Below are 25125 nucleotides of genomic sequence, written 5' to 3' on the forward strand. Positions count from 1 at the left end.
TACCTGCAGGAGCTGCTCGTGTGGGACGGGTTCGTGCGGTGGCAGGCCGACTTCGATTTCGTGTTTCTGGTCGACACCGACGAGTTCGTGCAGCTGTTCGAGCGCGAGGCGCCGCACAGGCGGATCGACGCCAAGACCTTCATCGCGCGCAATCGCGAGCGGCTGCAGACCGGCGGCCACGCCTACATGAACCGGCTGCGGGTCGGCCGCACGCAGGACCACAGCACCGCCGAGGCCCAGTTGCCGGCGTTTCTTAACGGCATGGTCTCCCTCGATGGGGCGCAGATCCAGGAGCTGACAGATGCGGGCAGTGGCGGGTGGGAGAGCCAGGGGAAGAGCCTGTTCTTCGCGAACGGGGCGGTGCAGCCTTACCTGCACTGGAGCGTGGGCTACCCGAAGGACAAGTGGGCAGTCGAAGAAGCGCACATCCTGCACGTGCGCAAGAGCGCCCACCATGACTGGGCCAATGGCCCACTGACCTGGTGGTTGCACCACCTTCGTGGAAGATAAAGCTTGTCGGTGCTGATGATGAACTTGGTGATCGCGTCGGTTCCAGCTTTTTTGGCGCCTGATTCGCAGGCTGGAAAGAACAGGAAACGCGCAAGGAAAAGAACAAGAAAAGAAAAAAATAGCAAAGACAAAAAATAATTAAGATGGAGGCCAACACCACGCAGGGGGCCGAGAGCGCCGTTGCAGAGGGGACTTTGCTGCCGCTGCCGCTGCTGGGCGTAGACTGGACCGGACCCGCGGCCGTCGGCTGCATGGCCGCCGTCGTACTGACCATCGTCGCCGAACCTCTCTTCAATCGGTTCGACCTCAAGTGCCTGGCCAAGACCGCCGCCTCCACCTGCTTCCTCTGGACCGCGCTCGCCTCCGCCTCCGCCACCGCCGGCGCCGATGGCCAGTGGTCGGCCTTTGCCCAGGTCGTGTTCGCATCGCTGGCCCTGGGCTGGCTGGGCGACGTGTGCCTCCTGTCGCCCGGCAAGCGGGCCTTTCTGGTGGGCCTCGTGTCGTTCTTGGTGGGCCACCTCGGGTTCGCCTACGCCTTTGCGTGCCTGGGGCCGCCGGGCGAATTTGATGGGACGTGGCTGGCCGGTGGCTGCGCGGTGATGGCGCCGCAGGTGGCCCTGGTCTACGCCTACCTTCGGAACCACCTGAAGGGCTTCATGAAGTATGCCGTCGTCATCTACATGCTCGTCATCTCCTTCATGTTACGTCTCTCCATCACCACGCTTTCCGTTCTTTCTTCGTTTTCTCTCTTTGACGTTTTCGCTCTTTTTTTCGCTCTTCCAGGGTGGCTGCAGCTGCGGGCATGTGGGCGGGTCGTGGCGTGGACACGAAGCAGTTCAACCTCCTGGTGGGCAGCTTCATTTTCTGGATGAGGTACGACTTTGCGAGCTCTAATCCTGCTTTGTGTCGTTGTTGTTGTTGACGCCGTCGTTGTTGGTGTCGTGTGTGTCATCATCAGCGACTTGAGCGTGGCCAGGAACGCCTTCGTCAGCAAGGGACCCGAGAACGCCGTTCTGGGCCTGCCCCTGTACTACGCGGCGCAGCTGATCATCGCCTCCAACATGTTCTGAAGAAAAGAACAAGTGTGTGTTATGTGTAGCGTGTGTTGCACCTGTGCCGTGTGTCGTGCGGTCGTGTGTGGTCACAGCAGTTCAACAAGCAAGTGTTTGTATTTACCTTGTTTCTCTCTCTCTCTCTCTGGTCATATGCGCATCTGTTGGAACATGTCAAGCGCGCCGCAGGGACAATCGCACGAGTAGCACACGGACGACTCGCACGCGACGCAGAAGTCCGTGTCCTCGCTCTCAAACACGCGCTCGCAATTGGCGCACGTCACGCCGCAGAAGGTGCACATGTGCGGCAGGAGGCTCCTCTGCTGGTGGTGCGGGTGGTGCTGCGGGTGATGCTCGTGTGAGGCGGTAGCCGTCGGTGCTGATGTTGCTGGTTGTGCGTGCGCTCGTGTAGCTGGCGCGTGAGTGTCGTCGTCGTTCCCGTTCCTCCTCTTCTTTTTCTTCTTCTTTTTCTTCGGGCCAGCTGGGTGATGAAGTCGGGTTAGGAGGCGTGCGTGTGGTTGTGTGTGCGGTGTGTGCGGTGTGGGGATTACCTCCGGGTCTCGTGTTGGTTTCGGCAAATGTGGCCTTGGGGCGCACGCAGTTCCGGCAGCCGTTGACGCCGCACTGCTCACAACGCTTTCCCGCCGCGCCGAAGCATCTGATGAGGGACACACGAATTCGTGGGAAGCAGTCAGTAACTGAGCGCGCTTGTGATGGAGCAGAGCGCTCACCGTGCGCAGACTTCGGCCGAGCAGATGAAGCACTTGGTGAGGTGGGCGGTGGCCTGGCCGCACTGCTCGCAGCCGTTGATCCACACAAAGAGGTCGCACCCCTCGCAGCATATCAGGGTCTTGCGCTGCTCGCACCAGTCAGCGACATTCTGCATCACCTCTCGCACCGCACACACCGCACACGCGCGTGGCAGCGTACGCTGGACTGTGTTTCGGTGAGCGCGAGGGCCTCGTCGTCCGGCTGCTGCATCACGGCCGCGCAGAAGGGACACGAGGGCAGGAGGAGCCCGTGAGGCCCGCGCTGCTGCGGCGCCTGACTAGTTTTTGTCGACGAGCCGCTGAACGATGATGCGGGTGGTGGCGGGTTGGTGCGGCCCTTGAGGTCGACCAGGCGGGTGAGGCGGAAGTAGGAGAGCTGCCACTGGTCGTCGTGGGGCTGGAGGGTGGTGTTGTGGTTCGCGCAGACAAAGGGCGAGGACTGCACGAAGCTCCCCAGCAGCTCGCGCCACAGGCTGCGGTCCTGGGCCAGCTCTCGCCACACTTGATTCACCCGCTACTCGCCGCCCAAGACAAGCGTTTTACATCACAAATAAAGAGGATGAATAAAGAAATAAATGCACACGTCACTACAAGATGGAAGATGGGGAAGGGGGCTCACCTGGCAGCTGAGAAGTTCTGAGGCGGAGAGGAAGGACATGCAGCGTAGGAGTACCTCGTGCGGGAGGAGCTCCTCGAGCTGGTGGTGCTGGTTCACCAGCGGCCCAAGGCCAGCTCGTAGGTAGCTGCTGCTCCCCTTCATCAACAAGATGTTGCGTCGAGGAGTGCAGGGAGGGGTGAAGACGTAACCAACTGCTTCCGCGGAGATGGAGGCTTTCTCCATTTCCTTTCTGCGGCTTTTCTTTGGGGTTATCAGAGCTCTTCCTGGTTAAAACCTAGAATGAGCAATTAGGGCACCAACAATGTCTGTGCTCCCTAATTGCAATGCTTCCTTGCCAACAGAGTAGAGCAGTCTCAGTGTGCAAGCTCATCTGCCCCAAGTGGCCTTGGAGTGTAGTTGGCATGCTATTGAGCCAATGAATGGCATCCTGGATGGTGCCTCTGCCTCAAGAAATCCAGAGGGCTTGAGTGTACCCCCAATGTTGCACATGTCTCTGGAGTTGAAGTCAGCAACAATGACCTGGCAGCCCAGCCAGCCCAGGTGCTCTTTGGATAGGATATTACACGACGAAAAAGAAATCATCAAGGAAAACAGTTTGCGGCCAAATTAATTATTATTTTTGCTCCGCCTTTTTGTTTTGCGGAGGATGGAGCACGGCGGGGCGGGTTGGTTGCGGTCCGTGTGGAAGGCGCAGAGGCGACTGTGGGCCTCTGTGGTCAAGCGATTGAATGGGCTGCCCATTATAATCTTCTACCGCTACCTCTACGAGAACAACAAGCCCCTTCTGGCGCAGGGTCTCACCGTGAATTACCTGCTGCCGATGGTGCTCGAAATCTTGCCCTTCTGGTGGCTCTCCAGTCGCAAGCTCGGCAATCGCCTTCGCAAGACCCGCATCAAGCTCAACCACAACATGGTTAGCTTTCTCCCCACTTTTTCTTTTTCGCATTGGCCCCTCGCGAATGCGCTAATTCACTGAGTTTTTTAATTATGCTTATTATAAGCTTATTGATTTAAATCAAGTAATAACAATAATTGTTAACTCGCGTGGTGGGCGGTGCAGGCGACAGGGAAGTCGTTCTTGGGGTCGCTGGTGATGGAGTTCTTCCTGCTCACCATCTTTCACGCCATACTTGACACAGTCAAGCGCCACCTCCAGAACCGAACGGTGCTCTCTCTCCCTCCTTTCAACACCTGGTCGCTTTGCATTGTCGTGTCGTTGGTCGTGTCGTGTGTCGTGTGTCGTGTGTCGTGTGTCGTGTGTCGTGTGTCGTGTGTCGTGTGTCGTGTGTCGTGTGTCGTGTCGCATCACATCGCGTCGCGTCGCGTAATCTCTAATATGTGGCGTCATCATCGTCGTCTTCGTTCTTCTTCGTTTTCGTTTTTGCGTGCGTGCGCTCCAGGCGATCGAGAATCGTCTGCTCATTCGTCGGTTGGTGTTCGAGCGGCTGCTCTACAGCGAGATGGGCGAGTTCGAGAAGCTCCGCACGCTCGACATCGAATATCGCATCTCTGCCGACATCAGCCAGGCACCCCGCCCCCCTACTCTTATTACCCCCGCCCCCGCGCGTCGACTGACGTTCAATTGGTGTGTGCGATTGTGTGCCGTGGTTGTGTGTGCGCGTGCGCGTGCGCGTGCGCGTGCGTGTGCGTGTGGTGTGTGTGTGTGGTGCGTGCGTGCGTGCGTGCTGTGCGTGTGCGTGTGCGTGTGCGTGTGTGTATGTGTGCGTGTTGTTTGTTGTTGTGACCCGATCCAGACGCTGAGCTTCTTCTCGTTCACGCTGCCGCAAATCGTGGGGTCGGTCTATGCGCTCATGCGGGAGGGCTTCGAGCTCTACAAGCACCGCCAGCACGTCGACCCCCTCGCCCTCGCCCACCCCGTCCTCATCGGTACGGCCTCGCATTGCTCTTCTCCCGGCCGAACGCACTTTAACGTGTGTCGTGTGCCTCGCGTGTGTCGTGCGCGTGTGTCGTGTGTCGTTTGGTTGTGTGACCAGGCGTGGTGCGCAAGGTGATGGGCTACTTCAAGTACCACTTCATCGAGAAGCGGCAGCGGGACGTCATCCAAAAGACCCGCAACAAGATGTCCCGCCTCGTGTCCAACGCCCTCGACGGCCTCGCCGACATTCAGGTGTGCTGCCCCCTGCCCCCTATCATCTTCGATCACGCACGCGCGCGTGTCGCGTGTGTCGTGTCGTTGGTCGTGTCGCTGGCAACTCACGGATCGTGGGCGTGCAGGTCAACAACCTGCAGAAGCACCAGCTGCACCTGCTGGACCAGATGATCCGCACGGAGCTGGCCAACTCGCTGGGCTTCAAGACCCTCGTGGCGCGCACCTGGAACCTCTTCTCCAACCGCAACGCCCTCGAGTTCGTCGCCGAGGTCTACGTCGTGCACCAAGTACGCACCCCTCCCCCCCACCAATCGCCATCGCCATCAGCTGATTGTGCGAATTGCGCGATGTAGGTGATGCAACGGCAGCAGATCAGCCACGAGGTGTACGGCAAGATTCAGCACGACATCCACCGCGTCTTGTACGACACACACACACACGACACACACGACACACACACACGAATCAATCGCCCCTTTCGTACCAACGCGCACTCACTCTCTGGTGGTGGTGGTGGGGGGGCTTGCAGCCAATTGCTGAAGCGTGTGTACGGGTTGTTCCGGATCACGCGCAACATGCTCGAGTTCCAGAAGGAGGTCATCGAGCTCGTCAACATCCCCAATTTCCTCGAAGAGCACAAAAAGTTCAACGTGTACTCGTTCCCCCCCCCATCCATCGTGTTGTGTGTCGTGTGTCGTTGGTCGTGTGTCGTGTCGTGTCGTGTGCTGAGTGTGCTCTATGTGGTGGTGGGGGGGGGCAGGGAGGTGACGGAGTTCAAGGAGCTGCGGGTGGAGAACATCCACTTTTCGTACAAGGCCGACCTGTCGCCGGCCCTGTGCTTCCACGGGGAGCTGGTGTTCGAGCCCGGCAAGCAGTACGCCATCGTCGGCCAGAACCGCTCCGGCAAGTCCACCCTCTGCAAGCTCATCTGCAAGCTCTACCAGCCCGACTCTGGGTACACTCCCCCCCCCATCGCACACGTACCACCGCACACACGGCACACACTGATTCTGTGTGCCGTGGGTCATGTGTGTGCTGTGTGTGCTGTGTGTGCGGTGTGTGCCGTGTGTGCGGCAGGTCGTTGACGTTGAACGGGGTTCCGTATTCGCGGATCTCGCGGATCTCGCTGCGGGACTACATCTCGTACCTCTCGCAGAAGCCCTTCCTCTTCCCCGGCACCATCCGCGACAACATCCGCATCGGCAACCCCAACGCCACCGAAGAACAGAGTACCGTCTTGTCTTGTCTGACTGCGCGCCTCACATTTCAATCGCCGCTCCGCCTCGTCTCACTGCCGTGCGTGTCGTGTCGTGTTGTGTCGCACGCGCACACGCACACGCACACGCAGTCTACGAGGCAGCAGAGATGGCGGGCGTGTTCGCCTACGGCGCGGCGCCGTCGAACGAGGGCGTCACGGCGGCCGGGCTCCGACGTACGGTGTCCATGAACGACATCGCCCGCCGCCAGCGCGAATCGCGCGCCTCGTCCGTCGAGGCCATGGCCGCCAGTGAGGCCACCGCCGCCACGCCCCTCTCCAACTCGGGCTCGGCCGCCATCCCCTCCGCCTCGACTGCCGCCATGGACAGCCCGGCGACGACGCCGGCGGCGGCGGCGGCGTCGACCAGCCGAGACTCCCTGTCGCCCCCGGCCGCGGGCGCCGGCGCTGCATCGGTGGCTCCGCGCCGCCCGCGCACGGGGACGGGCACGGTGCTGCTGGGCCGCGCGGCCACCATCGCCCAACTGCCCATCCCGATCAACCTCGCCGATGAAGTACGCACACGCTCCCCCGCCGTGCGCGTCGTGTGCGGTGTGCGCCGTGTGCGTGTGCTAACTTCACGGGGGCGGGAATGAGCAGAAGGAGTTGGAGAGCGAGGGATCGTCGTCGTCCGTGGGCTCGCCGCCGGCTTCGCCTCACCTCGAGGAGGAGCTCGACGCGCACGAGGAGGAGCCCCACCCACACGACGACGACCACGACGACCACGACGAAGAACAGGCACGACCAACGACACATACAACGACACGACACACAGCGACACACACAGCGACACTAACGGGGGCGATGGGGTTGATCAGACGGAGAGCCTGCTGCATCGGGCGGTGAACTTTGTGTGGGAGGCGGAGACGGACTACCACAGCAGCGCGGCGAAGAAGAAGCAGAAGAAGCAGAAGAAGAAGAGCGTCACCATCCGCGAGGACCCGTTCGGCCCCGGCGGCTGGGCCGAGGGACGCGCTGGCGGCAAGTCAGTGAGCGAGGCCGCCATTCTCGACATGAAGGTCACCGCCCGCGGCAACAACATCAGCGGCGGCTTCGCACAGGTCCGTGTTCTGTCGTGTGTCGTGTCGTGTTTCAATGGAACTCAAACGTGTGTGTGTGGTGCGGTGTAGAGCATTGCGTTGGCGCGCGTGTTCGTGAAGACGCAGGCCAAGATCATCATCCTGGACGAGGCGCTCGGGCAGATGGACGCCTACAAGAAGCGGGGCATGGTGGTGCCCGCCCTCACCCGCTTCGTCAAGAAGTGGAACATGACCCTCATCATCATCTCCCACGACATGGTCTCCATCGAAGGTGCGTCCGCCCAACCTCCACCCTTTTTATCTGTCTTTTGTTTTTTATTCTTCTTATATTTTTATCTATTCTTATTCTATTTGTTTTTTGTCCTTTTTACTACTTATTGAGATTCCATTTTATTTCAGGCACATTAATGTAATGATTCCGCGTGTGCGTGTGCGTGTGTTGTGTGTGGTGCGTGCGGCAGGAGTGCACAAGATCTATGTGCTGCATATGGGGGAGCTGGTGCATCAGGGCTCGCACCAGGAGCTGCTCGAGCAGAAGGCGCCGCTCTACCTGCAGCTGCTGGGCATCGACGACCCCGACGCGCCCGTCTCGCCGGTCCCCTCGCCCGCCCACTCCCTCTCGCCCTCCCCCTCCTACAACTCGCTGGCCTCCCTCCCCCGCTCCTACTCCTCCGCCGCCGCCGCCTCGGCCTCCTCGTCGTCGCCGTCTTCTCTGACCAACTTTCCCTCTCTCGCCCTCTCCCCTCGCGGCCCGCCACCGCCCGGCCAGTAAACGTTCCCTTTGCAAAGGGAAAAAGAAAGGAAACCCCAATTTTCGGCGTAAATGGACTGAGAAAATAGAATGTAGAAGAAAAATACAGAAAAAAAAACAATCTAATTGCAACAAAAGAACAAGAAAGATGCGGCTGCTACACAGAGACATTGATCGGGATGGGGTAGGCACGATTACCCTCTTGCCCGAGGAACTGGAGGACATGTGGCATGCATACAATCTCATCGCCGTTGGTGATCACGTGCGCGCGACCACCCTCAGGTACCGAGTATTGCCTCATGTTCGCATCTTCTTCATTCGATTTTTCTTGTTGCATCTACTTTCTCGAGAATGCCGGCCCCAAGCCATCATCGTTGATTGTGATGATGGATGTTGTTTTCGCGCGAGGGCAGGAAGGTACAGCAAAGCTCGAGCACGGGTTCGGTGAAGAACGAACGCGTGCGGCTCACTCTCACCATCGCCGTCGAAAACATCGACTTCGAGGCCGAGGCCGGCGTCCTCCGACTCAAGGGCACCAACGTCTCCGAGAGCCAGCACGTCAAGGTAGGCCCCTTCGTCTTCTTCTCCGCCCCTTCCATGCTCGGCTTACGGTCGTGTGCGGCGCGTGCGTGTCGTGTCGTGTGGGTCTAGATGGGGGCGTACCACACGATCGATCTGGAGATGAACAGGAAGTTCACGCTGCAGAAGACCGAGTGGGACGCCATCGCGCTGGAGCGGGTGGAGACGGCCACCAATCCCGCGCGAACGGCGGACGTGGCGGCGGTGATCATGGCCGAGGGCCTGGCCCAGGTGTGCCTCATCACCTCGAGCATGACCATCGTGCGCCAGCGCGTCGAGTCCACCATCCCGCGCAAGCGCAAGGGCTCCGCTTCGCTCCACGACAAGGTCCCGCCCCACGTCTCCCTCTATCCCTCATGCGAGAGACATTGCTCACATTCCTCGACGACACGGCTAACGTTCACCATACTATGTGTTTTTATATGACATATATATATATATATCATATCAGGCGTTGAACAAGTTCTACGAGAACGTGATGCAGGGTATCTTGCGACACGTCAATTTTGAGATCATCAAGTGCGTCATCATCGCCAGCCCCGGCTTCGTCCGCGAACAGTTCTTCGAGTACATGAACGGTGAGCCCCCGCCCCCTCATTCTTCCATCAAGCGGGTCCCCAAACCACACACGACACACACACGCGCGCTTTCTCTGCTGACTTACGCTCATCGGTGGGTGGACTCTCCAATTTTCTAGCCGAGGCCATCAGGCGTGACATCAAGTTGCTCATCGAGCACAAGAGCAAGTTCGTGCTCGTCCACTCCTCGTCGGGCCACAAGCACTCGCTCAAGGAGGTATCCGCCGCCCGCCCCCCACACCACCACGCGGTGCACATTCAGAGCCGAGCCGAGCCGAGCCGAGCAGACAGCTTAAGAGTGACGTGTCACCCAGGTGCTCTCCGACCCGAACGTGGCGCCGCGGCTCGCCGAAACGAAGGCGGCCGGCGAGGTCAAGGCCCTCGACGAATTCTTTGAGATGATGCGCAACGACTCCGACAGGGCCTTCTACGGCTACAACGTACCCACCCATCAATTCTTAGCTCATAGAGCCCTATGCAGCGCGATCCGTGTGTAGATCGCTGACGCGATGATCGATCGTCGATGTTGATGTGATGTTGATGATGATGATGATGCAGGACATCGTGATCGCGGACTCGCGCATGGCGGTGCAGTCCCTTCTGCTCACGGACGAGCTGTTCCGCGCCTCGAACATCGCCACGCGCAAGAAGTACGTCCAGCTGGTCGAGTCAGTTCGCGAGCACGGCGGCGACGTCAAGATCTGCTCCGCGCTCCACGTCTCCGGCGAGCGTACGTCCTCAGGCCTCCACGGCGTGTCGTGCGTGTCGTGCGTGTCGTGCTCACGCTGGCGTGTGTTCTCCTCTGCAGAGCTGAAGCAGTTGGGCGGCGTGGCGGCGGTGCTCCGGTTTCCGCTGCCCGACGTGGGCGGAGACGAGGAGAGCGAAGAGGAGGAGGAAGGCGCCGACAAGGACGGCCAGTCCTCCTCGTCCGAAGCCGAGCCCAAGCCCTGAGCCGGTGCTGTCGCCGCTTTGGCTGCGGCGAGAAATAAAGAAGAAAACCACAAATAATGGAAAGAAAGTTTTTTTTTGGTTGTTCATCTTTGTTCGAACGAAGGCGGCATCTGCAGCGCATCACCATCTCGCACATATGGAAATGGAAGGTACTGAGCTCGTATGAGCACAATTGCCTTGAGCATGAATTACAATCGCAAGCTAGAGATTTCAATCAATCTTGGCCTTCATGATTCATCTGATTGATAGTCCGATTACAACGGAGGCAGCGCAGTGTATGCGTGGGGCTGATTTCATCTTCCTTTCCTTGTGTCGGGTCGGGTGTGTGCGCAGCTGAAGCGACCACAACCACAACCCCGGCCGTGCCCCCCGCCGCCACCGAGGGCAGCACCAGCAGTGGCGAGACGAAGAAGAAGCCGGTGGTGTGCATCGTGATCGGCATGGCCGGCAGCGGCAAGACCACCCTCATGCAGCGACTCAACGCGCACCTGCACATGCAGAAGCAGCCGCCCTACGTCATCAACCTGGACCCGGCCACGGCCAGCATCCCGTTCGGCACCAACATCGACATCCGCGACACGGTCAAGTACAAGGAGGTCATGAAGCAGTACAGCCTCGGACCCAACGGCGGCATCATGACCGCGCTCAACCTCTTCGCCACCCGCTTCGACCAGGTCCTCCACCTCCTCGAGAAGCGAAGCGACCAGCTCCAGTACACATTCGCCTGCTCTGCGATTGATTGCTGATTGGCTGCTGACTTTGTGTATCGTGTCGTGTGTCGTGTGCGTGTCGTGTCGTGTCGCGTAGGCACGTGCTGGTGGACACGCCGGGGCAGATCGAGGTGTTCACGTGGTCGGCCTCGGGCGCGATCATCGCTGAGTCGCTGGCGTCGTCGTTCGCGACGGTGATCGTCTACGTGATGGACACGCCGCGATGCGCCAGCCCGCAGACGTTCATGTCCAACATGCTCTACGCGTGCAGCATCCTGTACAAGTTCAAGCTGCCCTTCATCATCGTCTTCAACAAGACCGACGTGCTGAGCCACCACTTCGCCATCGACTGGATGAAGGACTTCGAGGCCTTCCAGGACGCGCTCGCCAACGACACCAACTACATGTCCAACCTGGTCCGCTCCATGAGCCTCGTCCTCGAGGAATTCTACTCCTCGCTTCGGGTACGCGCGCGCGTGTGCGGTTGGGCGTGTGCGGTTCTATGATTGCGTGTGCGTGTGCGGTTCTGACGTCGTGGTCGCGCAACAGGCGGTGGGCGTGTCGGCCGTGACTGGCGCGGGCGCCGACGAACTCTTCGAGGCCGTGGACGCGGCGGCGGACGAGTATTGGAAGTACGGCGGCCACCATCAATCAATCACCACCACGCTGGCGTCTGGTGTGGAGCGACCCACTGACGACATCGCTTTCTCTTTTCTTCTCTCTTTTTCTCCGCTCTGGCCCACCACGACCACAGGGACTACAGGCCCGAGCTGCTGAAGAAGGTGCAGCAGAAGGAGGAGAAGGAGAAGCGGAAACAGGAGAAGCACATGGCGCGCCTGGAGAAGGACCTGCTCGAGGCCAAGGGCGGCAAGGTGGTCCTCGACGCCTCTCGAGTGCCCCGGCCCGACGACGACGGTACACACGTGCTACACACCACCGCACACGCACACTCACTCCGCGTACTATGTGGTCCCACCACCAGACGAGGAGTTTGATCAAGACGAGGCGGAGGAGTACGAGGCGCTGATCCGACAGATACGAGAGGACAAGAAGGAGGAAGAAGCGTGAGGTCTTGCAATACACGTGTATTGTAGCTCCGGCCTGATCTCGGCAGTGCGAAAAAACGGGGATTGGTGGAGAGCAACACGCTGAATTTCGTTGAAATAAGCCACCACTTGATGCTAAACTCCGTCAGCTTTGCTTAGCAACGAAGCGTACACAGGCTGCTTGTGGAGCTCTACACACAATCCAGAATACAAATTAAGGCCTCCATTGCCTTAGATACACCCTCTTCTCCTTCTCTCATCTGCGCATTCCTCGACGGCAACCGCGCGAGAGAGATTATCCCATCTTCGTCGAACGAGAAACGATTGCAGTGCGCCACTCTTAATCGATCGAAGATGCACAAAGTATTTGGAAGGAGCAAGACCAAGGACATGTCGCACAAGGTGCTTCAGAAGTCCCTCACCCATGCCGAGAAGCTTAGATCGGTGCGCCTGAACGAGAATCCCGCAATGGACGACTTTGAGAAAGTGCGCACCCTAGGTACGGCGACTCTCCCATCATCCTTTTACTCTCATAATCGTATCCCCCTTTGCACGAGGCTTTGGGCATTCACTTCAATCATTTGGGTTGGCCTGCTTGGTGCTTCCATAGAATAACATTGAATGCTCGAGCTTTTGGCGAGCTCTCCATTCAATCTGCAGCTTCATTCATTGTGGGCTGTGGTGTCTGCAGGAACGGGCACGTTCGGGCGGGTGTACCTGGTGAGGCACAAAGAGACGGGCAAGTTTTACGCACTCAAGGTCCTGCGCAAGATGGACGTGGTGCGCCTCAAGCAGGTAGATCACATCAAAAACGAAAAGAACATTCTACTCGAGCTCAATCACCCCTTCATCGTCACCCTGTACGTTATTGCTACCTGTTGCCGACTCCCCCCTTCACTCGCTACTCGATTGATTTTTCCTCTTTCTTGCTCTCCTGTGTGTTCATCATCATTTTCTTTTTGGTATGTGTTGTGTGTGTGGCATGGATGTGCAGCTACGCGACGTGGCAAGATGAGACGAATCTGTACATGTTGATGGACTACGTCATCGGCGGCGAGCTGTTCAGCTACCTGCGCCGAGCGGGCCGCTTCGCCAACGACACGGCGCGCATGTACGCCGCGATGGTGGTGATGGCGCTCGAGCACCTCCACGCCAAGAACATCCTCTACCGCGACCTCAAGCCCGAGAACCTGCTCATAGACAAGCACGGCTACCTCAAGATCTGCGACTTTGGCTTCGCCAAGCACGTCGAGGACCGGACGTGGACCCTGTGCGGCACGCCCGAGTACCTCGCGCCCGAGATCATCCAGAGCAAGGGCCACGGCAAGGCCGTCGACTGGTGGGCGCTCGGCGTGCTCCTGTTCGAGATGCTCGCCGGCTACCCGCCCTTCTTCGACGACAACCCGTTCGGCGTCTACGAGAAGATCCTCGCCGGCCGCATCCACTTCCCGAGCCACTTTGACCCCGACGCCAAGGACCTCGTGCGGAAGCTGCTCGCCGCCGACCGCACGCAGCGGCTGGGCAACCTCAAGGGCGGCGCCGAAGACGTCAAGAACCACCCCTACTTCCAGTCCATCGACTGGCAGCAGCTGCTCGAGGCCAAGATGCGGGCCCCGATCGTCGTGCGGTCCAAGGGCGAGGGCGACGCCTCCAACTTCGAGACCTACGACGAAATCGAAGACCAGCCCGTCAGCGTCGACCCCTTCAAGTTCATCTTCAAGGACTTCTAGAACATCGTCGTCGTCGTCAGCACCACCATCGCCACCACGCCACGCATACTTCACCACCACCGCACACGGATGCTCCCCGCCCTCCGTCGTCGTCGTCGTTGCCGCACGCACGCACGCACTCACACGCGCGCGACTCGTTGCACGCACACGCCACCGCCGCTCCGTGGCGGACGTCGTAGCTTCTATTCTCTCTGTGTAGATAACTTTTAAAAGAAATAACAAAATAGGACCTGCTGGGCCCCCCCCCCAGGCGTGTTGCGTGTTCTCTTTCTTGTCGGGCCGATAACGATCGGTTTGCGGTTCACAGCCGAGTGTCGTTCTCTAGAACTCGTCGTCGTCCTGCGCGAAGAGCGCACCTCCCTCCATGGCCTCGCCGTCGTCCACCTCCTCGATCTGCTCCTTGGGCGGCCGCAGCACCGGCGGGATATCGTTCTGATGCGAATGGTGAGTGTTGCGTTGTAAAAAGAAAAAAAAAGAGAAGAAAGGTGGTGGTGGCGTACGTCGAGGCGGTGCTTGAGCGTCTCCACGAGCGTACGGATGGCCGGCAGCGTCTTGGTGTGCGTGAGCATGCGCTCGCGGAGGTCCTCGTGGATCTGGAACCTGCGTTGGCCCAACAATCGTCAGCACATGGCACGACACGACACACACGACTGAAGAAGAAGAAGAAGGAGCACGCACTGCTTCTTGAGGAGTTTGCAGAGGTGGGCGCGGATGCTCTTGGGCTGGGTGGGGTAGGCCTCGCACATGTCGAGGTATTCGATGGCGAGGGCCACCTTGTCCGGCACCTGGCCCGAGAACAGGGCCGGGTTGTTCAGGGCCGCCCACGCCGCCATCACGCCCTCGCACCGCGTCGCCTCCAGGCACGGCTCGATGTCTTCGAACTGCGCGATGTTTCCGTTGGCGATCACCGGAATCGCCAGCGCCTCCCTGTCGTTCGCCGCCATCACGTGAGTGCGACGACAGGACACGACACGCGCACGACACGACACGCGCACGACAGGACACATGAAGCGCGTACTTGACGATGCGGATGGAGTCCCAGTCGGCGGGGGTGCAGTAGAGGCCCTTGTTGTCCCGCGTGCGGCCGTGGACGGCGAGCAGCTGGCAGCCGGCGTCCTGCAGCATGCGGGCCAGCTGGAGGGTGTCGTCCAGCGACGGGAGCAGCCGGATCTTGCAGAACACCGGCACCTTCAGGTTCTCGTACAGCTTACGCACTGCACACAGAGATTATTATTGTTATTGTTATTAGTATTATTTCGTTTTCCAAAACAAAAATAGAAAAATTATACAAAAAAGCAATAAATACATAAATAAATAATAAATAATACCAAATAAATGTAATGTAGGTAATGTACCCATGGCGTAGAGGAGGGGCCAGTAGCACTTGTCGAGGAGGAAAGACCCGTAGTTGCCCCGCTTGGCGATGCCCTGCGGACAGCCCAGGTTCACTGCACACGACAGACGACACGACACGACACACACGACACACAAGGACACACAACGACACTCGGTGAATGCTTCTTCATGAGAAGCAGAAGCAGAGAGGGCGGAGGGCAGCTGGGCGGGGCACGTACGGTCGACGGCGTCGCAGTCGTTCTCGACGAACTTGGCGGCCTTCAGCAGCACCTCCGGATCGTTGCCGCAGAACTACCACCCACCCACCACCCCACCACACACGAACGAAACGAAAACGAAAAACGAAAAACGTTCAGTTGGTGGCGGCAGCGGCTTTGAAACGATGGACTATTATGAGGCCTGGGGTGGTGGGTACCTGCACCACGAGCGGCCGATCTTCGGGGCACGTGGAGAACTCCATCTGTCTGAAACACGCGACGACGACGGACGTGTGGTGAGACGGTGTTTTCTATTGTTGTGTGTGTGTGGTGTGTTGTGTGTGTGTGTGTGTGTGTGTGGAGCAGAACGCTCGAGACGTGGTAAAACCATACCGGTACTTGGCCTCCTCGGCGAACAAGCGCGAGTGGTACATGGGCGTGTAGCACAGCTCGGCGCCGTACTTGCGGCACAGCATACGAAACGGCAGCTCGCTCATGTCCACCTTTTTTTATTTTAATATATATATATATTTAGGGTAAAAAACAAATAAATCATTTATTTATTTAATCAACTTTAATCAACTTTATAAATGAATGAATAGAGGGGGCTGTACCATGGGCGCGAGGACGAGCCGGGGTCGGCGGAGGACCGCTGTGTAGAAGGTGAAGGGATCGGCGGCGCCAGGCTGGGGCCGTACGCGCGGAGCGGAGAGGGTGAAGCCGCCCTGCCATTGGGTGGCCAGCTCTTCTGCCAGGCGCGAGGCGCGGGCCACGACCTCCTCGCGATCTTCTCTCACATGGAGGGACGGCGAGACTCCGTCGGCAGCCGATGATGATGATTGCGGCTGCTTCTGATTAGTATCGCCATCCTCGGTCACAACAACAATTTTCGCCTCTGTTGTTCCGCTGGGCACGGGAGCTTCCATCTTTTTGCGACCTGATCTCGTGAGGATGGCGATGATGCAAACAACACTTTCCTGTTTCCGCTCTTTTTCTCGAAACGTTTTGATATTTACGAAACACATTTCGCTTTCCGGAAATCGTGCTGTCTCTGTTGGGCGCTGCTAGCACCTTCTCGAAGCTTCACGATGATGTCAGGCCGTGACCTGGGCCGTTTCTGTCTGATCGATCGTAACATTACAATCAAGAACGACACTGTTGACACCATCTCGTACAATGCAAGACTTGACCGTGAACAACGAGGTTCGGATCCCGAGCTACCCCTTCAAGGTGGTGCTACTGGGCGATGGCGGGACTGGCAAGACCACCTTCGTTAAGCGATTCATCCAGGAACCCTCGCCGCGCAAGTGGGTACCCAACATCAGCGTCGATATTAATGTGCTGCGCTTCGACACAGCGCACGGCAAGATCGCTCTCAACGTGTGGGACACCGGTACATTCGCTTCGCTCTCTTTGTTTCTCTCGCCCGGCTTCGTTCTATGTCCCCCAGATCGAACCACCTGACACTCAGTTCCGTTTGATGTCAGCTGGCCAGGAGAAGTACGGCAGCCTGCGTGATGGGTACCTCATGATGGCCGACGCCGCGATCATCCTGTTCGACGTCACCGCTCGCCTCACTTACCGTAGCGTACCGCGGTGGTACGCCGGTACACAACACTCCCTTTGGGTGTAAAGTTGCACTTTCCCTACAGCTCATGGGTTGATGTCGATGGGCAGACGTGCGTAGGGTGTGCGGGGAGAAGACGCCGGTGGTGATCTGCGGCAACAAGGTCGACCTCAAGGACCAACGCAGGGTGAAGCCCAAGCAGATCACCTTCCACCGCAAGAAGAACCTGCCCTACTTTGACATCTCGGCCAAGTCCAACTACAACCTCGGTACCACAATCAAATTGAACCGCTGCTTCGCATGGACTGGCATCTCACACACGACATGATCGTGCGTACTGCTTGCAGAGAAACCGTTCCTCTTCGTGTGCCGTCGGCTGACGAACGACCCAAAGCTGGAGTTCACGGCCGAGCCCTCCCTCCTGCCGCCCGAGACCGAGATCGACAGGGCCGCCCAGGACGAGAACGAGGCTCTGCTCGAGACCGCACGCAACCAGGCCCTGCCCGAAGAAGACGATGATGACCTGTTCTAAGCGTGCGGGCGATGAAGACTCGTTGAGTTGTAGACACCAATGCAATGAAGACATTGCGGTTTCTCTTTCACTAAGCCCGACAAAAGCTTCTAGAATATCGTCACTACCAGATAAAGAAACCTGGTAGTAATTAACTATCTGTGAGAACAACATGTCCGATCACACAGTGCAAGGCGGGGACGATAGCACGACGCCGAGCTTCAAGGTGGTGCTTGTCGGCGACAACAGTACGGGCAAGACCACCCTCGTGAAGCGACGCGTCACCGGCGAGTTGGAACGCAAGTACTACATTCCAACCCTCGGCACCGAGGTCCAGCCACTGGCCTTCGACACCACGCGCGGCAAGGTCATCCTCAACATATGGGACTCCGGTACATTCCTTCTCTCTTTGCTCGCCCGCTTCGCTTCTCTCTTTGCCCAGCGTAACAAAAAAAAACAAAAAAAAACAATAACAATAATAACAAGAAAAAAAAAACAACTAACTTTATGGCAGTTGGTGGGGAGAAGCCTGGGCTCTTGCGAGAGGGGCATTACATCGGGGCCGACGCCGCCATCATTCTGTTCGACGTCACCAATCGCTTCTCCTACCGCAGGGTGCCCCTGTGGTACGCCGGTACGCAGCCCCTCACGCCAACATGCTTTTGCGTTCTCGTCGTACAAACCTGAATGTGCGTGTGCGGTGGTGTGTGCGTGTGCGTGTGCGTGTGCGTGTGCGTGTGCGTGTGCGTGTGCGTGTGCGTGTGCGTGTGCGTGTTTTTAACCAGGCATTAGCCGTCTGTGCGGAGAGGCAATTCCGGTGGTGCTCTGTGGAAACAAGGTCGACCTCAAGGACCAACGCCAGGTGAAGCCCAAGCAGATCACCTTCCACCGCAAGAAGAACCTGCCCTACTTCGACATCTCGGCCAAGTCCAACTACAACCTCGGTACGCCCGCTCACACCATCATTCTGGGCTTAGTCATGTAAGTCACACGACACGCACGACACGTGCAGAGAAACTGTTCCTCTTCGTGTGCCGTCGGCTGATGAACGACGCGCAGCTGGTCTTCACGCAAGAGCCGGCGCTCCTGCCGCCCGAAACGCAGATCGACAGGGCCGCCCAGGACGAGATCGAAGCTCTGCTCCAGGCCGCACTCCACCAGCCCCTGCCCGACGATGAGATTGATGAGGGCGAGGTGTAGAGAACAATAAATTACTAGTTTTCTCTATTTTCTTTCCTCTTTTCCCTCAGCTCACGCAGGAAGGTGACGAAGAAGAGGAAGAGGAAGAGGCGGCGGGGGCCAGGAAGTGGAGGGGTAGAGGGGAGAGGCGACGGCCGGTGGCGGAGGAGAGGGTGAGCCACGACAGGCGGTGGTAGTCACGCCCGACCTCGCGCAGCACCGCCTCGGCCTGGTGCTGCTGCGGCTCTCCGCTCCACTGCAAGTCCGTCAGCGCCACCAGCGAGATCTGCACAAGAAAGAGAAAAGTCAGCTGTGTGTTGTGTCGTGCGTGTGCGTGTCGTGCGTGTGCGTGTGCGGTTGATCGGCGTACTACGAGGGTGGCGGTGTCGGCGGCCCACCGCACGTGGAATTGGCTGAGGGAGGGGTTCAACAGGGCGACCGAGGCCATCGGGGCCGCTGCCGTCGGGTCGGCCAAAGCTCCGACACTGCCCGGCGCTGGTGGCGGCCGCGGCAGCAGGTACTGCACCGACGCGCGTGTGTCACACACACTCGCATGAGCCAACAACACGACACACGCACACGCATCACCGCACACGCACACGCACACAACATGACCAGCGACACGTACAGAGTTGCCGAGGTGAAGCGATGACGAGGTGCGCCAGGCGTCGAAGAGTTCGAGTTCGAGCGAGCGGTGGGCGTGGGTCGACACCTCGACCGGCGGATCGCCGTCGCTGCCGCCCTGGGACGACGAGCCCTGGGACGCGGAGGCGGAGAGGTCGGGCAGGAGGTCGCTGCCCAGGGCCGGGAGCAGGTGGAGGTGCGGGTGCGGCGTGACCTGCACGACCGCGACCGACGCCACACGCGCTCGCCCCGCTCGGGAGCCGCCCGCACGCCACGACGCCACCAGCCCCTCCCACTCTGCCAAAATAGCACCACGGAAACAGTGAGTGCGGTGCGTGCGGTGTGTGCGTGCGGCGTGTGCGTGCGGTGCGTACCCTGGGCTTCGGCGGCGGCGAGTTGGCCGAGCTTTCCGATGACGATCCGCCACGTTGCCGACACTCGCGCTCTGCGGGGGAGAAATACATCAGATTAGAAGAAGGGGGGGGGGCGCAGGAAACCCCCCTGAAGGTTCAGGGAAATTGCATAGTCTGCGTATGTACATGGCCATGAGGGCGCACTGCCACAGCTGGGCCAGGGCGTGGGTCGAGTCCAGGTAGAGCGACTGGCGCATCTCGCCGCGCGCGTCGGTCAGGGTGGCGATGACCAGCAACGGCACCTGCGGCGTGGAGCTCGAGGAGTAGGCCACGTGGAGCACGAACGTGGTCGAGGCATCGGGCTCGGGCGCGGCCAGCACGTACACCGGCTCGTACAGCTTCTCGCTCTGCCAAACGAAAACGAAACGAGCCAAACGAAAACGAAAAAAACGAAACGAAACGAAACAATAATAAAATAAAAGAAATGATTAATTTGGGCGCGGGAAGTGTGGTGTGATGGAGGCGCTGAGAGGTGTACCGAATGAGGAGAGCTCATGCGCCGACACTTGGAGAACACGGAGAAGGCCAGGTCCCTCAGGCTCGGCCCCGTCCTACCACACACACACACACACGACACACACACGACACACACACACACACACACACACCAACGTTAAGAGCGCTTATCGTCGTCGGCCAGACGGGCGGTGGGGCTGTCTCGGTACCAGGGCTCGAGGAGCAGGGCCGTGGGCAGGATCTGGAAGGCGATGTTGAGGTGGGGCAGGTCCTTGGCGGCCCGCAGCAGGGGCACCGCGCAACGCAGCAGCTCCTGCGGCGCGGTCGGCGCGGCCCCCGCCGGGGCCAACGGACCCGGGTCGACAACGTACACCACCACCGAGCCCTCCGCTTGCCTGCACGTGCCATTTATAAGAATATTAATAAATACTAATAAAAATAATAGACTTGGGTGGTGAGCGTATACGTCTGGTAGGAGCCGGAGCGCCATTGGCGTAGCAGCTCCTGGGCCAGGTCCTTGGCCGCCTTGCGGTAGGATCGCATCGCCGCTTCCACGTCGGACAACTCCACCCTAATAAGAAAAAAATGGGGGGGGGAACAGAGAGTTGTTAGCTGTGCGCGGAGTGCCGTGCGTGTCGTGTGTGTGTGTGTCGTGTGTGCGTGTGTGTGTCGTGCTTTAGCGGGTGCATACCAGCGGATGTTGTCCTCGATGGCGGGCTCGTGGGCACCGAGGTTGGCGGTCTGGTAGGCCGCCGTCAGATCGCGCAGAAAGCCCGGCAGCGCCCGGCTCATCAGCGGGTCGTTGGGCACCAGCGCGTAGAACGCCACGTTCTTCCTGCGAACGCGCCCCGAACACGATTGACAACTTTCAGCGTCGTTGCTCGAAGCGGAGAACTGTGTCGTGTGCCGTGTGCCGTGTGCCGTGTGCCGTGTGCCGTGTGTCGTGTGTCGTGTGTCGTGTGTCGTGTGTCGTGTGTCGTGTGTCGTGTGTGTGGTGTGCGTGCGTGGTGTGTGTGGTGTGCGCTTGGTGTGCGTGCGTCACCTGGGGGCGTAGGGTTCGAGCAGGGCCTTTTCCCATAGGCGGATGGCGGTTGGCGGGATGTTGAGCCATTCGTCCCGGAAGCCCACCACCAGCGACGGGGGCGCCAACTCCTCCAGCTCCGCCCGCTCCTCCTCTATACGGTATGTGAGGCAGAGCGCGCAATGATGACGTCAGCTACACACACACACACACACACAACACACACACACACACTGCGCGACGTACGGTTCCACTGGGCGAGACTGAGCGGGCCGACCACGCTGAGGCCGCCGGTGGCGAACGAGTCCGCCTCCACCGCGTGGTGCTGGAGCTGGTGCTGTGTGTGACCGTTGAGCGCCTGGCCGACGGTGGCGAGGGCGTGCATGAGGCCCTCGGCCGTGAGCTGCGACCTGGCCTGCGCCGCCACGGCCCTGTCCTTGCTGTACTGCTGCACCAGCGCGAAGAGCGGGTCGACTTCGGCGCCGTCCAATGTAGTGTCGGCATCGCCGCCGCTCGAGCGTCGCAGCGCGGAAGAGGCGTTGTTCGCCGGCGTCGGCATGAACCAGGCCGTCGACGGGCCACCGCCGGAGCCGGAGCCGACGGAGCCGCCGGAGTCGTCGAGCAGGGACAGGCCCGACGGGCTGATGCCCAGGAAGAGCATGTCGAACGTCGAGCTGCACTGTTGGGCCAGGAATGCGAAGAAAATTAGTGGAAAATGAAGGCAATGGAATGTGGGTGGAATGCGCATTGGTGGTGGGGAGATACCTGCTGCATGACGACCTCGCGGACGATCAGCGCGTCGAGCTCCGGCCCGATGTCGTCGATCTCCTCGGTGAGTCGGGCCTTGGGCTCGGCTTCGTCGGCCTCGCTCAGCGAGGTCGAGCTGGAGCTCACAAACCCGTTCGACTTGATTCGATGCATCTCCGTCAGCGACACGACCCGACCAACGACACGACACGCACGACAAGACACACACGCAACACACGACGAACCTTGGGAGAAAGGAGGTCGTCCACTTCGGATTTGAGGAGCGGAGTAGAGGAGAGCGCTGCGGAGGCCGCGGCCGACCAAGTGGCGGCGGCGGCGGTGGCCGTCGTCGCAGAAGTGGAAGGAGTAGAGGAAGAGGTGATGGCCGAAGAAGAAGACGAAGAAGACGACGATTCGGAGATGCGCTTCCACCAGCGGAAGCTGAGCGGCGGCGCGGGCGATGGCGAATCGACTCGGGCGGAGGGCGACAGCTGCGACGTCGGACGGTACGAATAGCGCGCGTTCGGCGGCGTCGGCGGGATCGGCAGCGGAGAATAGCCCGTGGGCCACACATGCAACAGCAGCCGCTCACCCGCCTGCTTGAGCGTGTGTGCGGTGGTGCGTGTCGTGCGGTGGCGTGCGTGTGCGGTGAATAAATTGTGAAGTGCGCATCAGTGGATGTGAGGCGCTTGTGCGCACCTGATCCGGCTGGGTGGACGACGGCTCCTCAAGTGAGGCGATGACGTCAGCCTCGGAGATCGACGTGGGCGTGGTGGCAGCAGCGGCCAGGGGCGAGGGCGCCGACGAGCTCATGCTTATGCCGGTCAGGATCATCGCGTCTTCGGGTCCACCGCCTTCGAGCAGCGCCGCGGCCGCGGCCGCCGTGGCGTCCCTCGCCGCCGCCGCGCCGGCGTCGGCGAACTGGTCGAAGGGCGACGCCAGCGCGCCGGGCGCCATCACTGTCGCCATCGGCTCGGGCTTGACCGCCGGCTCCGGCGGCATAATGGCCGCAGCCGCGACCGCCGCCGCCGCCGCCGCCGCCGCATTCGCCGAGTCCTGCACGCGCGTTCAACCATTTGTGTGGGTTTCACTGAACGACACGACACGACCAACGACACGACACGCAGAGGCGAACCTCGGTGGAGAGGGAGCGGATGAGAGATTCGAAGTCGATGTCGATGTCGTTGGAGTCGTCGTTGAGGAGATACCATGCGTCGTCCTCCTTGCCGGCCTTGGTGGCGGCCGCGGCTGGTGGCGGCACCGGTACTGGAGCAGCGGCGGCGGCGGCGGGTTCGTCCTTGACCAGTGCGGCCGCGTCGGGCAGCGGCGAGGCGGTCGTCACCGCCGGCGAAAGAATGCCGCCCGTCGGCGACGCATACAGCGGCCCGCCCAGCGGCGAAGGTTCCTGTCAAGCGCATTAGTCGCTGTGTGTCGTGTCGTCGGTCGTGTCTCGTGTCTCGTGTCGTTGGTCGTGTTGCGTGTCGTGTCGTGTCGTGGCAGGACAGGGACCTGTGGGCGTGAGCGTTTGGCGGAGCGGGAGTCGCCCACGACGTCGGCAAAGGGAGAGAGCAGGGACGCGTCGGTTGCGCGCGTGCGCTTGCCCGCGAGCCGGTCCTCGAGCGAGTCCAACCCGGCGCCCTCCATGTCCATCGCGTCCTGCGCGCTGGCGGGCGACGTCAGCGCACTGCTCGCCCACGGACGCGGCGCTGTCCATTCCTCCCTTCAAAACGCATCAAGTTAATAACACGACACACGACACACACACGCACCCAGAGGAGCGCGCGACACACTCACGACACACACGGGGAGGAAGTACTCTTCGGAGGCCGAGGCGTTGAAGCCGAGTTGATCGATCAGCACTTGGGCGAGAAAATCTGACGACGACACCGCGTGCGGCGTGCTGTGCTCCGAGTCCGAGTGTCGTGCGGCTCGCGAGACGGCGGCACCTCCGATCTGTCGTCGCGCGTGGCGTGACGTCGTCGCCGCACCGTCGAACCGAGACCGTTCATCTTCTGCATCGCGTGCGGTTGTGTACGTGTGCGGCGGGTGCGCGCGCGTGCGGTGGTGAGTGCGGTGCGCGTGCGTCGTGAGCTGATTGCGGTGCGGACCCAGCGAACGGGTGAGGCGTACCTTCGGGGCTGGAGCTGCGCAGGTTGAGTGAGCGGGCGGCAGCGCGGACCCCAACGCTGCAGTAGAAGCCCAGGCGATCGCCGTAGCTGAACGCCTCGATGCGGCACACGATCGCCGACGAGGCAGCGCTCGCGCCGTCCCTCCGCGCGGGCAGCAACGACGGACATACGAAGCCGTCCTCCGTGCGCTCGAATCCCTTCGTAACCAGCCGCCTGTGTGTCGTGTCGTGTCGTTGGTCGTGTTGTGTCGTGTCGTGTCGTGTCGTGTCGTGTCGTGTCGTGTCGTGTCGTGTCGTGCCGTGCCGTGCCGTGCCGTGTATGAGCGTTGGTGGTGCGTGAGAGGATGGGGGAAAGGCAGGGATTTTTCACCCTTCCAAGAGTCGTTGGAGGCTGACGACGAGCCGCTCCGTTGCCTGGTCGTCACTATCACCTCCCCACATGCCCCGTTCATCCTCTGCGCCACGTTACAGCTCAAGTGTCAATGCAACACGACACACGACACGCACACGACACGCACACGACACACACACACACACACACAACCACGCACACGCACACGCACGCAACAGGTACCCTGCAGGGAGACAAAGGGGTGGAGCATGGCGTGGTGGAGGAAGCCCTCGAGCAGCGTCGGGGCGCCAAAGACCCAGAGCCGCGGGACCGTGATCGAGGTGGGCAGCTGCACACCATCGTCGTCGTCGCCGCCGCCGTCGTCATTCTCGCCGGCGACCAGCATGGAGGCGGCCACGTCCTCTTCGCTGTGGTGCTCGAACAGGGCCGGGAAGCCGGCGGCGAGGAGCACCGCGAGCGCGGCCTGCAGCGCGTCGGCGGGTCCGGTCCATCGCCGCCACTCCAGCTCCCTGCGCCCTTCTCCCCTCCGCTCCTGCAGCCCCTCCTGTTTTTTTGTTTTTTTGTTTTTTTTTTGATTAATGGATGATTTAATTGATTAATGTTTGTCAAGGGTTGGTGAATGAAAGGATTCGAATCAATCATCATTAAATGGGACTAGAAGGGACAAAGAGCAAAAGAATCATCGATCACAGAAGCGTGGCGCGCTGGCATTGCGGAGCACAGGCGAACAAATTTAAATCGCCATCAAGACGAATAGAATGGAATGGAGGGGTACCACGAGGAAGATGTTGGTGAGGACTGGCATTGCCGAGGCGAAGAAGCTCGCACGAGTGGAAGAGATCGAAGGCGGCACGGATGGCAACAAAGATCTTG

The 25125-nt window shown here is 60.0% G+C and overlaps 11 protein-coding genes across 11 annotated transcripts in view; 8 read left to right on the forward strand and 3 right to left on the reverse strand.

Moving 5' to 3' along the window:
• Positions 1–510, forward strand: part of ACA1_095420 (uncharacterized protein) — a gene marked incomplete at both ends in the record, with an annotated part of 2220 nt that extends 1710 nt beyond the window's left edge. The window contains one exon of the mRNA XM_004334867.1: positions 46–510. Within this exon, the coding sequence (XP_004334915.1) occupies positions 46–510 (465 nt within the window). The remainder of the gene's footprint in view (positions 1–45) is intronic.
• Positions 511–653: 143 nt separating this feature from the next.
• ACA1_095530 (uncharacterized protein) lies at positions 654–1580 on the forward strand (the record flags this gene model as incomplete). Its single annotated transcript, XM_004334868.1, has 3 exons — positions 654–1215; positions 1305–1383; positions 1469–1580. The coding sequence occupies 3 exons, from the start codon at positions 654–656 to the stop codon at positions 1578–1580; spliced, it is 753 nt and encodes a 250-aa protein (XP_004334916.1).
• A 131-nt stretch (positions 1581–1711) lies between these two features.
• ACA1_095540 (Fbox domain containing protein) lies at positions 1712–3173 on the reverse strand (the record flags this gene model as incomplete). The annotated part of the gene is made up of 5 exons (XM_004334869.1): positions 1712–2043; positions 2114–2220; positions 2294–2418; positions 2493–2846; positions 2952–3173. 5 exons carry the CDS (start codon positions 3171–3173, stop codon positions 1712–1714), a joined length of 1140 nt encoding a protein of 379 aa, XP_004334917.1.
• A 424-nt stretch (positions 3174–3597) lies between these two features.
• ACA1_095550 (ABC transporter, ATPbinding domain containing protein) lies at positions 3598–8128 on the forward strand (the record flags this gene model as incomplete). Its single annotated transcript, XM_004334870.1, has 15 exons — positions 3598–3864; positions 4012–4116; positions 4352–4540; positions 4706–4838; positions 4946–5079; positions 5187–5348; positions 5415–5482; positions 5591–5719; positions 5822–6016; positions 6139–6290; positions 6410–6831; positions 6917–6949; positions 7135–7377; positions 7447–7627; positions 7818–8128. 15 exons carry the CDS (start codon positions 3598–3600, stop codon positions 8126–8128), a joined length of 2724 nt encoding a protein of 907 aa, XP_004334918.1.
• Positions 8129–8255: 127 nt separating this feature from the next.
• On the forward strand, positions 8256–10215 carry ACA1_095560 (translation factor pelota, putative; the record flags this gene model as incomplete). The annotated part of the gene is made up of 8 exons (XM_004334871.1): positions 8256–8389; positions 8521–8671; positions 8759–9013; positions 9138–9264; positions 9384–9481; positions 9579–9704; positions 9823–9994; positions 10073–10215. The coding sequence occupies 8 exons, from the start codon at positions 8256–8258 to the stop codon at positions 10213–10215; spliced, it is 1206 nt and encodes a 401-aa protein (XP_004334919.1).
• A 142-nt stretch (positions 10216–10357) lies between these two features.
• ACA1_095570 (ATP binding protein) lies at positions 10358–11993 on the forward strand (the record flags this gene model as incomplete). The annotated part of the gene is made up of 6 exons (XM_004334872.1): positions 10358–10364; positions 10549–10927; positions 11023–11389; positions 11475–11557; positions 11680–11840; positions 11908–11993. The coding sequence occupies 6 exons, from the start codon at positions 10358–10360 to the stop codon at positions 11991–11993; spliced, it is 1083 nt and encodes a 360-aa protein (XP_004334920.1).
• A 332-nt stretch (positions 11994–12325) lies between these two features.
• Positions 12326–13701, forward strand: ACA1_095580 (serine/threonine kinase; the record flags this gene model as incomplete). The annotated part of the gene is made up of 3 exons (XM_004334873.1): positions 12326–12470; positions 12663–12831; positions 12966–13701. 3 exons carry the CDS (start codon positions 12326–12328, stop codon positions 13699–13701), a joined length of 1050 nt encoding a protein of 349 aa, XP_004334921.1.
• A 321-nt stretch (positions 13702–14022) lies between these two features.
• On the reverse strand, positions 14023–16180 carry ACA1_095590 (tRNAdihydrouridine synthase 1-like protein; the record flags this gene model as incomplete). Its single annotated transcript, XM_004334874.1, has 9 exons — positions 14023–14133; positions 14202–14301; positions 14380–14628; positions 14720–14915; positions 15057–15149; positions 15276–15348; positions 15473–15521; positions 15648–15757; positions 15869–16180. 9 exons carry the CDS (start codon positions 16178–16180, stop codon positions 14023–14025), a joined length of 1293 nt encoding a protein of 430 aa, XP_004334922.1.
• Positions 16181–16430: 250 nt separating this feature from the next.
• ACA1_095600 (ran small gtpase family protein) lies at positions 16431–17353 on the forward strand (the record flags this gene model as incomplete). The annotated part of the gene is made up of 4 exons (XM_004334875.1): positions 16431–16647; positions 16742–16842; positions 16958–17090; positions 17169–17353. The coding sequence occupies 4 exons, from the start codon at positions 16431–16433 to the stop codon at positions 17351–17353; spliced, it is 636 nt and encodes a 211-aa protein (XP_004334923.1).
• Positions 17354–17504: 151 nt separating this feature from the next.
• ACA1_095610 (GTPbinding protein) lies at positions 17505–18532 on the forward strand (the record flags this gene model as incomplete). The annotated part of the gene is made up of 4 exons (XM_004334876.1): positions 17505–17724; positions 17847–17966; positions 18118–18276; positions 18345–18532. 4 exons carry the CDS (start codon positions 17505–17507, stop codon positions 18530–18532), a joined length of 687 nt encoding a protein of 228 aa, XP_004334924.1.
• A 46-nt stretch (positions 18533–18578) lies between these two features.
• On the reverse strand, positions 18579–25057 carry ACA1_095620 (uncharacterized protein; the record flags this gene model as incomplete). Its single annotated transcript, XM_004334877.1, has 22 exons — positions 18579–18797; positions 18882–19031; positions 19140–19432; positions 19510–19580; positions 19675–19790; positions 19821–19895; positions 20027–20099; positions 20214–20399; positions 20471–20575; positions 20696–20839; positions 21047–21179; positions 21272–21704; positions 21791–21946; positions 22018–22368; positions 22472–22828; positions 22908–23177; positions 23282–23428; positions 23576–23646; positions 23903–24114; positions 24271–24355; positions 24475–24784; positions 25028–25057. 22 exons carry the CDS (start codon positions 25055–25057, stop codon positions 18579–18581), a joined length of 3987 nt encoding a protein of 1328 aa, XP_004334925.1.
• Between the last annotated feature and the right edge of the window lie 68 nt (positions 25058–25125).

Source organism: Acanthamoeba castellanii (assembly GCF_000313135.1).
Source record: "Acanthamoeba castellanii str. Neff unplaced genomic scaffold scf7180000084645, whole genome shotgun sequence".
Taxonomy (NCBI): domain Eukaryota; phylum Discosea; order Longamoebia; family Acanthamoebidae; genus Acanthamoeba; species Acanthamoeba castellanii.